The sequence below is a fragment of the Cyprinodon variegatus genome, unplaced genomic scaffold, assembly GCF_000732505.1.
Source record: "Cyprinodon variegatus isolate N-32 unplaced genomic scaffold, C_variegatus-1.0 Scaffold574, whole genome shotgun sequence".
Lineage (NCBI taxonomy): Eukaryota > Metazoa > Chordata > Actinopteri > Cyprinodontiformes > Cyprinodontidae > Cyprinodon > Cyprinodon variegatus.
Window position 1 is genome coordinate 419,535 of NW_015151027.1, and position 15,607 is coordinate 435,141.

Sequence of the window (15,607 nt, forward strand, 5' to 3'; positions counted from 1 at the left end):
TGATATGGGATTTAAAATGTCTCTTTAAAAAGATGCTTAAATGTTTTTCCACTTGAATATCTGAAGCCAGTTAGTATGATGCAACTTCTTAGTGTTTCTAACTGTGTGTAATTCTGTTGATCTCCCGTCCACGCACGCATCCCTATGTAGGTGTCCAGGAGCTGTTTCTTGCGTTGGACCTGTTGTGTTCAACTGTCAGAGATTTAAACAGTGAGGCTCAGAGCAGACAGTTCTCTGAGCAGCTGCTCAACCTCACTCTGAGCTTCATCAACACACAGATCCGCTCGGTGCTCTTGCTACCACACTGTAAGACAAACTGCAAACAGTAACATTTTATCGAAATGTGTTTTTACTATTTTGCCTTCAGAGACTTTGACCTGATATGATGCTTTAATTTGCAGGTGAAAACTCTGATGTACTGAACAGTGTGAAAATCCTGGATACATATGTGACAGAGTTGAGGAATTATTTGAAGAGGTTTCCCTGGTCCTCAGGGAGCAGCACGTCTAACAGTGGTGCTGCTCCTCCCAGGGAGGTTGAAGGAGATGAATGGGAGAAGCTTACCACTGAGGTATTCCATTTATCCCTAATTTCAAAACAACTTCAAATTTTGCCGTTGTCATGTGTCCATGCAATAGAACCCAAATCTTGACTTGTTTATTCTTTGCAGGAAGTGATCTATCAGGCAGTTCTTACAAACCAGATCCCGAGAGCTCAGGCTGTGATGTGGAGACTGAATCGACCTGAGCAGCATCTGTCTGCTCTGAGGATGGTGGGGCTGAATCATGTATTGTCCTGCTTGCAGTCCGGGAACCTGCAGACTGCTAAAACACTCCTGACTAACATGGTAGGAACATATTCCAATAGGAAACGAGTATCATGGTCCATCTATCTTTTTACTCAGGGATGACAGTATCCCTAATCAAAGGATCTTGACCCATTTCAGTGACTGAAACATTCAAATAAACCATATTGAACAAATATTTCATATTTTACATATATAGGTATTTATAAAAGTCTTTATAAGATGATGAATACATGATGCTGTTGTAAAATTAAATGCATTGGTATGCTTTAATATTTTAGCAAATTTATTTCTGTCTGAACAGTTTTATTCCGTCACTTTCTGCACAGTTTGGACAATAGGAAAAAAGAGCGGTTATTAAAAAAGGTAATAGAGAAATATATTTATGTATTTTAAAGAAATATATATATATTCCTTTAAAATACAAGAACTTATTAAGTGAAATACCAACCCCAAATTCAACATCTTATGCTTTAAGAGACATAGAAAGTGAAACCAGATGTAATTCCACTGAATATGATGAGTTGAACAGATCTATAATGGGAGGATACATTTTTATAAATTACTCTAAATATGGGTTATAGGTAATTTTGTCCCTCTTTACCTTTATTCCACCTGTGTTCCACTCTGTCCCCCTCTCCTCCTCTCTCTCTCTCTCTCTCTCTCCTCCTCTATTCCCTCTCTATCTCTCCTTTCATTCATTCTTTCATTCTCTCTCTGAAAATAATATTTGATAATAAATCTTAGATTGGAGAAATTCACTCTCTGCATTTAACCCATCCTCTCGGGGAGCAGTGGGCTGCCATTGTGTGGCGCCCGGGGATCAGTGTGGGGTTAAGGGTTTTGCTCAGGAACCCAGAGTGGATGCTGTGGGGATTGAATCAGGTACTTGTAACTTTCTCAGAGCAGAAGCTATGTTTAGTCAAATCTGTATTTCTTACCTGAAAAATGTAATGATAGGAAAAATGTGCCAGTTGGAGTAAGTAACTAGCCTGAGGCAGAGTTTCTGGTGAGTTAAATCAGAATCAGAATGCCTTTATTTGTCATTGTACAGACCACAATGAGATTTGTTCCGGAGTAACCCATTTTAGATGCAATACAGCATGCATGAGGGACAGGAGACTGAAGCTGCAGCCAAGGGAACCTGACACCCTTGTTAAAAAGATGATAATAGCCAATCACTTTATTTTTTTTATTGATCTTACTTAGTATTTGCAATATTTTTCAGTTTACTTTACCAACATTGTTTTTAGTCTAAAAGACTAAATTAGCATCTAAAATCTGGTCCTCAGGATCCACTGACCTGCTTATTTTGATCTCTCCCAGCCTACACTCTGGGCAAGATCACAGAGTCATGGATGATTACAGGACAGACTAGATAATGGCTGTAGACGCTTCCAGCAGATCCTGAGGGAGATGAAGCACAGCCTCTGAACCTACACCTGAACTGACTCTGTAGTCCCGTCCAAAAGAAGGTCCTGTACAGATAAACCTAGAGACCTAGTGGTTTGGGCATTGTTCTTGGATCCCAGAAGTCCTGAGTTCAAGCCCCACTCCCACAGACTGCCACTCTGGGTCCTTAAGCAAGACCCTTAACCCCAAACTGCTGTTTAATGCTGATTTAATTTTGTTGCTCTTTACTTGTGACAGTGTAATGACAATAAAGTTAATTCTTCTTCTATATCAGTATGTAAAAGCATGGGTGTTCCACCCATCTGTTTTTTACACATAAAGGGGAGGCAGGTGGTAATGGCTCAAATTTCCTATGGATACCATTAGTGTTCTGTGGAGAGGGTGAATGTCTAAAAAGCTACAGCTCCTTTCTGGTTCTCAGCTTTCACCTCAAAGCTTCTCGTGAATTGGAGAAAAGTTTCAAATCTGCTCCTCTGGGTTGGCTGTGGTGGCACAATGGGTAGCGCACACGACCCATTTATGGAGGCCTTAGTCCTCGATGGGGGCGACCTGGGTTCGAATCCGGCCCGCGGTCCTTTCCCGCATCCCCCTCCCCCTCTCTCATACCACCTTTCCTGTCAGCCTACTGGCCATAAAAACAAGCCACTAGTGCCGTAAAAACTCCGAAAAAAAGAATTAGAATTAGCATGGCTACATGTAGTTTGATGCAAACAACAGACTAAAGTGATGACCAGCACTTACTTAACTGTTACTATCAAATTAACAATTGAATTGACATCTACAGCAAGAAGCATTATTTAGAATTATGTAAGACAGGATATGATGAAAAGAGTTAGAATTTAGTTCTTAGTACACCTAAGAAAGATAACGATGAGGATAACGGAGCTACCAGATAAAAATGAGAAGGTTCAGCTAGTTTAGCTGGATCATCAAGGAACGTTTCCTCTCTCACTAAATAGTGAAACTGTTCCAATTAAGTATAATGATTGACATTATTTTTGTGATTGACATTTTTTATGTCATTCGAAATTAAAGATGCACATCTGTGGCGATAAGCTGAATATTCTTTAGCTGAATCCCTACATTTAGTCTTTCTTGCATTAGTACTGGGCTGTAAGCTAGACTGATCTCATCATCGACTGAAGCAAACGGTGCAGGGGTTTCCTAACATCAAGGTAGGGAGCAACCCTACCTCTGGTGCCACTGTCACCTTGGCGTTACTCGCTGTTCATTTTCGTGGCAATGTTAAAGTTGAGCTGCAACATTTCGTTATCTGCAGGGTCTAAGTGTGAAGAAGGAGCTTCACAGCATCTGCCTTTACACCAAAGACAGGAACCTCCGGGAATTATTGGTGAGTCCGTCTATTTACAGCAAACACCATAAAGAGTTACCATATAACTCATCCTTTAGCATCTGTTTCCAGCTGTCTCAAACTGTTGAAGCGGGCGCGGGACAAGATGGACTGTTGTGTGTTTGTGAATACGAAATTCAGTTAGAGTTTAGCTTGCAGGCAAGGTTAGCGCAAAGCAAGAAAACCAAATAATCAGCTTTTGATAAACTGCGTCCAAACATGGAACTGCAGTTATCGGCATAAAATAAAACATAAAAACAACAGAGTTTAAGATCCGAATGACAACTGTGACTGTAAATTTAAAGGCCTTTTAAACCTTCAGCCTGTTATCATATCTTATTTGCCCTAAATGGAGTGTCATACGTTTGCCAGATCTTATTGCTCTCCAGAAATGATGTGGAAAACAGTATTTTTGTTTGATAATGTGTTTGCTTTTTTGGAATTTTAGCCAAACCGTTTTCTGCCTGTCAAGTATTGTCCTGTGGATACCAGCAGAATATGAGGCATTATATTACAGGACAGTAATTCAATTCAGTTAATTTATACAGGGCCAATTCACAACACGTCATCTTAAGACACTTTACAGAGACAATTCAACCAGATCATATAGTCAGATTGGTTCAAAGATTTCTAAGGAAAACCAGCTTATTGCATCGACTCATCGACTCAACAGCAATCCCTCACACAGAGCATGAATGTAGCGACAGTGGAGAGGAAATACAGGCTCTAGCTTGGATGAAAAGAGTTTAAATCAGTTAAGTAGGTGAGTTAAACTCATCCAACTACAACGTAAAAATTTAAAAAAGAAATCTATTCAGATTCAGAAAAAAAGCTGCCCAGGGCAGTGTCACAGTCCAACAGATCCAGAACAGATGGATATCTATGATGAAGAAAAGCATAGAGAACATAAAGTTAGGTATTGAACTAACAAATACTGCAAAATAGGAGAGAAGAGGTATAATCAAAAGTAGTCTCTATGTCCTCCAGCAGCCAAAGCCTATAGCAGCATAACTATAGACATAAAATGAAACAGAATGAAGAATGTCCAAGTTATTCACCTATCAGATGGCGTGTGTGATCACTAATTTCTGCCACATTTGTTGCTTCTTGTAATTCAGACTCTGTTAATTACGTTTTGTTGATTGAATGACTGAGACTTTATTGCTTGTGCAACCATAACTAAAATTATTGTGTTTAAAAGATTTGTAATGCAAGACTTTAATATCCTTGTTCCTGAACTGCTGTGACACACTTTAGTGCAGAGGAGACAGTTTTTGTTGCCTGTGTTTGTCGGAGGTGAGAAATCTAACAGTGTGCTTGTTGACTTGATCAAGTTCCGGTACCAGTTTTAAGACTCTACATGCAGGAGTACCAGTCTATTTCAAAGAGCTGGTTGACCCTTAAAGAGCTCTGATGTTAGCAGACCTCTCTGTTCCAGTCACCCATTTGAGACAGAAAACCTGTTCAGCATTTTCTGTAGAAAACTTTAATTGATGGACCAAAATCCTGCTCCATATGGTGCGTTGCATTAAAGATAAAAAAGCTGACTTGTTTTACGAGGCTTTCTTAGAAATTCCTTTTTGTTTGAACGTGTTTTTCTATCATGCATTTTACTCGACAGGCCATGCCAGTCTGCTTTTTATAGCTCTATGTTTTATGGATCAGGTGGAGGATATGTCCAGCCAGGGTTTTTTGCCTGAAGATGAGATGCAGAGTGTTTCATTCATCAGGAAGATGGAGAAGCTGGGTTTACTACCAGCAAGGTCCTGTCCCGCTGATCCCCTTTCTCAGAGGTACACAGACTGTATTGTCTTAGATGAATGCGCATGTTCAACAGAAAAAATTAACATGTCAAAATAATAAATATGAAAGGGTGTTTATATTTTATTTCATTAGTAATTTCAGATTTCACATGGATGCAGATTTCTATATAAACCAATAAATTTTTCCTTTGCTCATGTTTTTATTTCCTTGCAATAGTTTATCTTACTGTTTGACGGAAAAAGTTCTTAATTCTTTGTTCTTGAACAGACGTTGTTCTATGTCTGGGACCCTCAGCTGATCAGATTTAAATGTTCCAGGGTTCCTCAGATTGCTCATGATGAGCTAGAAGGCAGAGAGTTGCTGGAGGAACTGGTTGAACAGAGGAGCCCTGAGGAGGTGGGAGAACTCTGGAGGAACATCCAACTGCACTGGGTGAAGAACTGGGACCATGACTGCCAGACTGCTGTTCTCTTATCCAGGCTACAGCACACAGGTGAGGAACCAAGTCCAAACCAAACTAGAAGGGTTCTGTAGCCCCACATTGTTCATTTGAACACCAATGATCTTCTCTTCTGTCAGAGTTGAGCCTTGGAGACTCTTCAGTGTTGTGGCGCTACCTAACTTCTCTCCACGACAAGCAGCAGGTGGTTGAATGGATTCACAACCAACGGAGCTCCGATTCCCTCTGCTGGCCGGACATAACTCCAGAGGTGGTTAGCAGTAGTACGGCGTGCAGCATCTTCTTCAAGGAGAACGTCCTGGACCTTCTAGCTAGGTAGAGTAGCTATTCTTTTTTCTATCAGCTCCTTGTGTTTTAAGATGAAGGTTTTGGAAAAGAAACACTGATTCTTCCTCTTAGTGGTTCTCCTGTTCATGAACATATCAGGGTCAGTATCAACATATCCAGCTTAAGGCTGTTTGGGTCCAATTTTAGGTTTAAGGGTAGGAGGAAGGGAACAAAGTCCAGTCATCTCTAGTTTCTACCTCTACTTAAGACATTTCTGCATATGTTGATAAATGATCCAGGTGGAAAAAAAACAAATATCTCATCTTGTTGAATCCAACTGATGGTCAGGTTACGGAACTAGTCCCACTATTATCAATATAAAATATAAAATCTTTGCTACACAGTATTATTAGAACAATTATACAAAATTATATAAAAATATACTAAAGTTAAAGCAGAGTGGAGACCTGAGATGGTCCAACAAAGGCCGGGGACCAGGGCAGAACACCGCCTTGACACAGCCAATACCCTCACTCGGTCACCCATGATCTCCAAACCCTGCATTTAGAGACGGGTCAGCACAATCAGAATGAACCAGCCAACCAGAACCGCCTCCAGGATGAAATGGCTTCAGCTACAAACCATCACCGCTACGGTAACCTCAGACACGGACCACCAACCAGCCCGACCTCAGCCTCATCCCCTGGATCCTCCTAACTCACTTTACCCACCTCTGTCCAGGACCCAATGGCCAAGAGAAAACCACTCTGCATAGCCACCCCCCACCCCCTAACCCACATGCCCACACCTGGCCTACCCTCTCCCCAGCAACCACAGCACCCCAATGTACCCTATCCTTCCAACCACTTCACAGTATAAATTAAAGTATACTTAAAATCATCCTCCAGCTGTGTTTTTAATTCACTCATAATAACATTTAAGTCTGCCCTTAGTTTGTGGAAGTAGACTGTAGTTTGGTTTCCTCAGTTCTGGTCCCTGGTGGTCTGCTGTCCTGCACCTGTTAGATGTCAATTAATCATGTCTATAGCCAGACTCTGGAGAGCTTGACTTCATGCTTAGAAGGTTATTCAAGTGTGAAAGTAGAGACGGATATAAAGGGAGCAGGACATCCAGGCCGGACCTCCAGGAACTCTGATCTGGTGGAAACAGCCCAACGATTAGATCCAAACCTATAACCATAGCAACGAATGGGACCTTCCTTATTTGTCCCTGCCAGGCCTCTGGAAGCTGGGACCAACAGAACGGCTCAGTGTTTTGGTTTTTTTAATAGTTTTTATATATATATTTTTTTTTTTTTTTAGAGCTTGGATGTTTAAAGGTTTTGGTCTTCAATATATTCAGGCTTCACTTTTATTCAGTCTCATTTTACCCATAATGCCCTCTGCTTCCCCAGGAAAGCTGTGTTCATCCCAGAGGAGATGTCAGACTTGGAGCAGCTGTTATGGCGGTTGGCTCAGGGTGGGGGGCTGATGGCTCCAGCTCCTCCAGTACCTCAGTACTGCTCTCCCGTAGGCCTCGACCTACACAGCGCCTTTGTCTCTTTCTGTCTGGAACGTAATCTCCAGTACCTGCTTTATACCTACTTGGAGCACTACAGGTATGGCACGGCTGATCAAATCCTTGTTTCTGTGTTTATTCTGTGAAACATCTACTGTGGGACCACCTCCACAGACTAACGCCCAGGAACTGTCCGCTGCTGATGGATCAGAGCCTGTTTGGGAGTCAGCCTTGGTTTGAGATGCTGGTGAAAACCCAGGAGATAACCAGAAACCTGTCAGGTACCCACAATGGCTCTGGCTATGGCTTCTCTTCACAGGTTAATGTTGGTCATGGTGTGGAATCAAAATACCAACATAATCAATGTTGGATGATCTGATTTCCACTTGAGTTAAACTGCTGCGGTTGATAAAGTACCAAACATCCTTCTTTCAAGAACAATTTATCCTGACTTAAATAACAGGAAAAAAGAGAAATGTCACTCTAATTTTCTGTCTGTCTTTGTTTCCAGATCCAGAACTGGTGTTCCAGGCCAGTTTGACCAGTGCTCAGGTGCTGCTTCCTGGGAGCCAGGCATCTCTAAGCAGTCTGCTGTTGGAGGGACACAGTCTGCTGGCTCTGGCCTCCATCATGTTTGCTCATGGTGGGATCGATCAGGTAAAATAAAAGATCTCCACTTAACTCACCATTTCTGACCACCGTAGAAACAGGATAGCAGTGATTCAAACCACACTACAGGAAACACTAATAAATATAGGGAACATGGAGCTGGATGGAATAAGGTGGCCTGAAAGAAGAGGCTGGGATCTCAGGACACTACAGCTGATACAGCTGAGTAGCCAGGATGGAGATGACCTTGACTTTTAAGGCTCTGTTTGACCAGAAGCCCTTGGACCTGCTGCAAGACAGACATGAATTAGCAAGGAGATGGACCTCTATTGATGATACTTGTAGTCAAGTTTTGGTCTAACATAGGGGTTGTCCAAGAATCTCTGTATGATGAATAGAAGGGAGAGCAGAGTGAAGCTCTGACTGCAGTGCTCCTGCAACTGTCGTTGCGCATCTAAAAAAAATCCTAACTACGCGCCGGACGGTCGCTAACCTGCGCAGACCTCAAGCGGAAGTGCCCAGACAAAAAGCAGCTGTGATTGGTCCTTGGTACCCCTTTCCTGCTCTCTGTGTGGTTGTCCTTCTCGATCCGGTGCCGGGGCCCGCCACTTTTAAAAACCGAGGAACAACTACAATGGACAACTACGACGAAAGGTTAATCGGTCTTTTTGCCAACTCTATTAACTGAACCTGTTCTTCTTCGATGTCTAGCAACTCTAGATCCATCTCTGTGACAGTGATAACTTGCAGACACGCCATTGTTTTTTAGAAGATAAACACTCCCACCTCCGCCACCGAAGTTCTCGTGACCATCCACAGAAGTCCTTGCGAGTTCTCGAATAGGCTCCCCCTTGCGTCCCTAGAAATTCCAGACCGACGGTGCAGATGTAAACCAGCAAAACTGCTTCACGACCAGACCCAAGCGACATTTGATGTGTGCGGTTGCAGAAGTATAATCCGCCCTTAAGCCTTCACAGGAACAGCTGCAGTCTAGGGGGAAGAGTAGAAATACATCTAGAATTTTTGAAATCTGTAAACCATTAGGTGACAATTAGAGTCTGTGATTGCTGGAAGATAAGAAGGGAAAAGATTCTGGATGTACTAGTGAACAAGGAGTGTCAAAACAAGGCAGTTCTGGTGATGTTTTATGGATGGTATGTGAGGAGTGGACTAGTCATGATTTGATAACAAGACTACAGACAAAGATGGCCACTGTGTGAAAGGAGAGAGATGGACAGACCGAGGTTAGCCTGAAGGAGACGCTGTCTGAGATGGAGGTTGATAGTTAGGATAAAGTATAGAACTGGGCATCTTCAGCTGAACAGTAGAAGTCTGTTTGAGGGTCGTGGTTTTTATACCAGGACTCTTTTCACTGTTCTTTACGCTGTTTGGAACAGGTGATGATTCAAGGTCAGCAGGCAGGAAGTGTGCAGAGGACTGTCGACCCACAGCTGCTGAAGATGGCGCTGGCCTCCCACAGCAAACTGAGAGCTGCACTCTTTCCCTCTGGATGTTTTGGGAATGGCCCATCATCTGACGTCTCCATTTATCAACTCCTTCAGGTAAACACTCTGGGGGTCTAAAAAAAAAAGAAACTTTTTTTTCTTCAACTGTCGAATAAATGCCATGTCTGGTCAGCTGCATTAATGGAGGTAGAGGTCTTCTTATTGTATTTATCCTGTTCTTTTCCAGTCTCTCCATCCTCTTGACGTATCCAGACTGTTTGCTTGGCAGGCGCCAAACACTCTGAATTCTACTGGTAAGCCTGGGCGGGTATTTCTTACATTATGGGAAACTTTTTCCATAAATCTTAGCACATCTTGGGGACCCCCTGCACTTATGGTGACCATGGCATGATTCCCATGGGTACAAATGCTGTTACTTAGGTTTAGGATTGAGGTGTGAATTGAGTTTTGGTTGGGGTTTTGTTTATGGGGTAAGGGTCAGGGTTAGACAGCAGAAATGATTTAGAAATGAATGGAAAGTCCCCACAAGGATAGAGAAACATGATTGAGTGTATCTTTGTTTGTATTATTTTTTTAGGACAGTTTTTGTCTATCTGAATGACCTAAAAACTTCTCATACTCGCAATAAACGTAAAGTTTCTGATTACTGAGGTCTTAAATGAGATTTTCTCTCCAGTTCTCCAAACAAGAACATAACAACAGTCACAGCTTCCCTTGAATTCAGAGTGAGACTCATCATTTATGTATTCTCTACAGAAACATCAGAGCTGCCTCATTTTTCCAGCTCTCAACTGGTTGGCAGGTTTGCTCTGGTAGAAAAACTAGACTATCTGTACTACATTCATCATGGCCGTCCCTCTTTCGCATATGGGAACGTTGTCATCCAGCAGCTAGGTGTCTGCAGTGACGTCCAGTCAATGTGAGTTCACGTCCTGTCTCCTTTATTCTCTCGGCAGCTCCTAGTTAGGTCAGGGAAAACAGAGAAAGTCTTGTTTGTTATTGTGGTTTTATTTCGCAGGCTGCAGAAGGTCTGGCTGCAGGTGTACAGGCTGGCTCTGAAGTGTTTCAATGTGCCGTCTGTGACATCGTCAGCCGTCTGTTTCTGTGAGCTGCTGGGCATCTGCAGCCTAAAGCTGAGGGTGGACATCAGAGCCATGAACACCGTCCTTCAGCACTGGAACCAACTGGAAAAACACACACAAGCCAAGAATCTGCTCATTCTAAGTAAAAAATATGACACAAAAAGCAACTGAGTATCTTTTTCCGATGAAAATGTTAAACTGCTGTACTAAACTGTTTCAGAGTCTAAAGCTGTAAAGCTGGTGGATGCAGAGCCAGGAGTGGCAGAAGAGATGCTTGGTTACCTGGAAGCAGCAGTGATGGAAAGTCTGGAGCAGAGGGGTATCAGCAGGTCAGCCACTAACTGTCCTACACTCAGCTCTTTATACACAGATCATGGGCTAAGCGTATACCTGTTCAACTTTAAGCCAAAACAAGATCTAAACAACTGATCCTATAAAAAGTCAGAGGTTTTTATGTTTTATATGTTGTTGGATCTAATCTGATCTAATTACTTTAGGCTGTTAGCAGATCATCCTTAAAGGTAGAGGATGTTCTTTTTTCCGGGTGGATCATCTAAATTAGTGGTTCTCCTAATTGTCAATCATTCTGGTGATATGTTCATGTAAGGCCGTCCTATGTGCTCGTCCCCACACCAGGGTTGGCAAACCGCGGCTCCAAAGTTGTATGCCGCATGCGGCTCTTTGGCATCCTCCTTGCAGCTCCCTGGAGCTTTTTCAAAAATTTATGAAATTGCTTTTTTTATTTTTTTATTTTTTATGGTGTGCAGGAGGTCAAACAAAAATAAATTATGTTTTCCACTGCTGTAAAAATTTGTATAATAAATAAATTTAAACAATAATTTGCGTCGTAGCCATAGAGATCAGAGGTCATAACTTGCAACCAGAGTGGCGTGGTGCCAGGCAAACAAAGCTGCAGGTGTGTCTCGGACCATCGATTCTAAAGGAAAAAAGGAAGATAGCCGATGAGAAAAGAGGATTCAAAGAATGGACTGAATAATTTGCTTTCATTATCAATGCAGGCAATTGCCTGCATTTTTGCTTTGTAATGAGAGGTTGTCAAAAAATAAAAATAAAAATTTGGAAAGGCATTTCAAGGGAAGCCTAAATAATGCAGCTGACCATCAAGTTGGGAGTGAGAGAAAAAGTGTGAGTGCAGAACTTCTGGATAAATTAGAGGAGCGCAAAAATAGGTTTAAGAAGTGGATTGCATCTCCAAACTCCACTACTGCCGCTAGTTTTGTTGCAAGCATAGAAAACCAGATCAAACAGGCAGCGCTCTGATGCGGGTATGTGAAACTCTCTTCCATTTTTTTCCCCAAATCCTAAAAATATAAATGTACCAAGGAATGCTGATTTCAGGGTTAGAGAGCTATGCTCTGATGGATGTCAGTTCCTGCTTGGTTCCTCATGACTCAATCAACTCCTCTCAACAGAAACACGTCCAATATAGAAATATTCCTTTATTGTGTTTTTATAATTTCATTACTGCAACTAAACTTAAACCGCGTGATGAAGGGTGGTGAAGCGATGGGGACGTTCACTGATCCTCCATCACCTCATGCTGCTATGTGACATTTGCTCCAGGATGAAAATTTAATCATGAATGCTAATTATATATTTAAGCCCACATAGTCCTTTTCTATAGTGTAATAATACACCTAGTGTTTCCATACGAGGCATATATAAGACTTTAACATTTTTGCGGCTCCAGACATTTTTATTTTTTGTCTTTTTTGGTCCAGTATGGCTCTTTGAGCAGTTTTGGTTGCCGACCCCCGCTCTAGCACTCGTTTAATGGGCGTTCCCTCTCGGGAGCAGTTACAGGGTTGTGCATGTGCATTTTTTTTTTTTTAAGTGGAGATGGCAGGTCTTTTCAGAAATTAGTGAAAATGCTCTGCTATACCTTTAAAAAAACAGGAACGAATCATATGTCACTTTTTATAATACTTTTTCTAATTCAAGGTAATGCATCCTGCTTATGTAAAGAAAACAATGAGCATGTTTGATGAAATATGGCCTTTGTTACTATGAAATAATAACTGAAATATTAATAAAGACCAGCAGCTGTCACTGCGCTGATCAGCTTCTAAAACTTGGTTTAAGCAATGAGCAGTGATGAAGGCGCTCTGCCTCACATCACCACTCACTGATTGGGGAAAGAGGGCATGGCCAGGCACGCCTCATTCAAGGTGGCTGCATCATGAAGGGGGCAGGTAATGACCGCTCTGATCCTTCATGGCCATTTTTCTGCTCAGCGGTTTCTGGTCAGAGGTTGATTTTAACCAGGCAATAAACAGTTTGTTTAGATCCAGTGGAACATCTCCAGGAAAAGATGAGCGATTCTGATGCTTTTAAGTTCAAAAAGCATTAAGTGTACATGTTTCTGTTTCCTTCAGGTCGTCATATGAGGCTGCTCAGGAGTGGGCGCTGCCTGTTCAGTTCTCTAAGCTCCACAGTCTGGAGCTTAGTCCAGTTTATCCCAGGCATTGTGCAGAGGACCGACAATTTATACACTTTTTATTGTTTGTCCAACTCTACAACTTCCCTCTACAGCAGGTAACATGTTGTGTTTTCATGTTTTATAGGGACTTTCCATTGAATTCCACTCATTTCTACTGAACCAGCATTACCTATATATATCTTTCCCTTACATAAACCAAGGTTAGTTAAGAAGTCCCCACAAAGTAGCCTATTTAACAAAAATTGGCCCTAAAACTGTTCCCACAATGTAGGTAAAAGAAGTCCACATACAAAATTATCCATCCTTTTAGGACATTAAATTGACTTCCATTTATATTTATTTATTGTCTATATTAATATCTAATCCTTTAAATCTGTACAGAAAGAAAAAATAAAACAAAGGAATGTGTCTCAGAGAGTGCAGGTGTGGGTGGTGGGGGAGTGTTCTGTGAGGTTCGTGAGGTAATCTTCTGTCCATGATAAACTCTCTAAGGTTGTATTTTTCCCTTCCAGGTCAGGTCCATGCTCCGTCTCTTTGAACCCATTTTGCAGGCTCACCTTACCGTGGCATTTCAAGACCTGCAGGTGCAGAGTCAGACGAGGGACCAAGAGCCGCAGGAACAGTTGTGGGTTCCGAGAAGCGAAGAGGCGGCTGGGAGCTCAGACCTTTTCCAGATGGTACTGCGGAGTCAGCAGGAGCAAATACCAGTCAGGTTTCTCCTACACGAAGCAATGGTCCAGCGCTGCCCAGTGCTGGCAGTTCTTGCTGCGTGTCTGAAGGTAACTTAACAACCCCGGATTCTCGGTTTACATTAGAAGTTGATGGTTAGAGAATTTGACAATGGCTGAAACCACTTGGCTTTAGGTTGAATAACAAAATCTTTACCCAATTCTTCAGAAATGTTTGTCAAAGGTTAATCCTTTGTTGTCTGCTAACTGTATTGAAATCATCCTAATCACACTTTTAGATTATTTTACCCTCCTTTTCTCTTATGTAAGCATATTTTCTCTAAGCCTGTGTTTATTTTTTTTTATTCTTATACAATCTTCGTCCAATGACTGTAGTCAGCAGCCCCACCAACCTCTTTTAAGGCTGGTGTGAAGAACTACATAGGTTCCATATTGACTTAAATTAAATCTATGTAGCTTTTTTTTCTAACTCCAGCAGAGTTAAAGAAGATTTTCCAAAGTATTCTGGCTCCATCATTCCACAGAAGGCTATAGGAAACCCAGGGAAAAGTCAGACATCCACTATCAATACTGCAAGCAATAGTCTCCTGCTAAATCACACAGACCCTGTTTTTTCTACTAGCTATTATACTTAATGATGATGATCTTACAATAATCTTTAAAGTCCTTAAAAATGATCAGCCAAGTTACGTCTTCTTTTAATACATTCTAGTTAAAGTGATTTAGTAAACAGGAAGCAGTCAAATGCAGTAAATTGTCTGATTTAATAAAGTATTCCTACATTGAAAAATGTAAAACCACTATATTGTCTTTAGATAAGGAAAAGGCCTTTAACAGAATTAACTGGAAATTCCTCCTAACATCTTTGCCCAAATTTTATTTTGGAAGCTTATTAATAATCTGGTTAAAAGAATATACATATCGCAACATTGTTTTCGCAACATACTAAACTTACTCAGATAATTAGAATGTTAAAATCTTTTCCAAGAGTTTCACATCATTCTATACATTTGACAAAATCTGTAATTTCTCCATTTCGCTGTTATTGCCATGCACCTGCAGTCAGAGAGAATTCCATATTTAGTGTAGATGTTTTTGGATAGATAACCTCGTCAGACGGATATCTCTACCCCTGTCACTTAAGGGACGGGTTCATTTAATAAGAAATTGATATTATAGCCCAAAAAATAGCTTATTCTCAGAATCTCAATAAACCGTCATCTAATTTGTTAGATCTCTGGACTGTTTCATCTACTGGTAAAACTGTTTTCCTTGGGGAGATAAACCCCCTCGCATTAGCCAACAAATGCTACGAAAGACTTCAGATAAAGGCGAACTAGATCTACCTAACTCTCATCTGACCTTGGTGAATAGTCTACAACAGATCTGAAAATGGTTAAATATAATCCCTTAGATGAGTCCTCGTTTTGCAATGATATCCAGATTAGAGACGTATTAGCTTAAATGTGGCACATGTAAGCTTTAACCTCTTACACCCTCAGGGGGTATAAATAAATTTCTGCCTGACAAAAACACACAAAAGTAAATCACTTATAGCCTCAAAGCTATTAGATTTAAGAAGAAACTTTTGGTACCTCTGTAAAGGTAAGATGTCATAGAATGGTTTTCTGGTGTCAGAACCATTATCCCAATCACAGTTCCTGAAATATTAGGGACAAAATATTTTGCATTTTTTGAACCTCGCCAAAATTTTCTTTGAAA

General features: G+C 41.3%; 1 protein-coding gene across 1 annotated transcript in view; it reads left to right on the forward strand.

The window, feature by feature from the left end:
- spg11 (spastic paraplegia 11 (autosomal recessive)) overlaps nt 1-15,607 on the forward strand; it is a 38,772-nt gene that overhangs the window by 10,121 nt on the left and 13,044 nt on the right. The window contains 17 exon segments of the mRNA XM_015392111.1: nt 151-306; nt 402-571; nt 671-847; nt 3,498-3,569; nt 5,235-5,362; nt 5,651-5,826; nt 5,913-6,108; nt 7,475-7,678; nt 7,753-7,859; nt 8,090-8,235; nt 9,585-9,749; nt 9,880-9,946; nt 10,410-10,572; nt 10,672-10,877; nt 10,956-11,064; nt 13,132-13,291; nt 13,709-13,975. Of these exon segments, the coding sequence (XP_015247597.1) occupies nt 151-306; nt 402-571; nt 671-847; nt 3,498-3,569; nt 5,235-5,362; nt 5,651-5,826; nt 5,913-6,108; nt 7,475-7,678; nt 7,753-7,859; nt 8,090-8,235; nt 9,585-9,749; nt 9,880-9,946; nt 10,410-10,572; nt 10,672-10,877; nt 10,956-11,064; nt 13,132-13,291; nt 13,709-13,975 (2,669 nt within the window).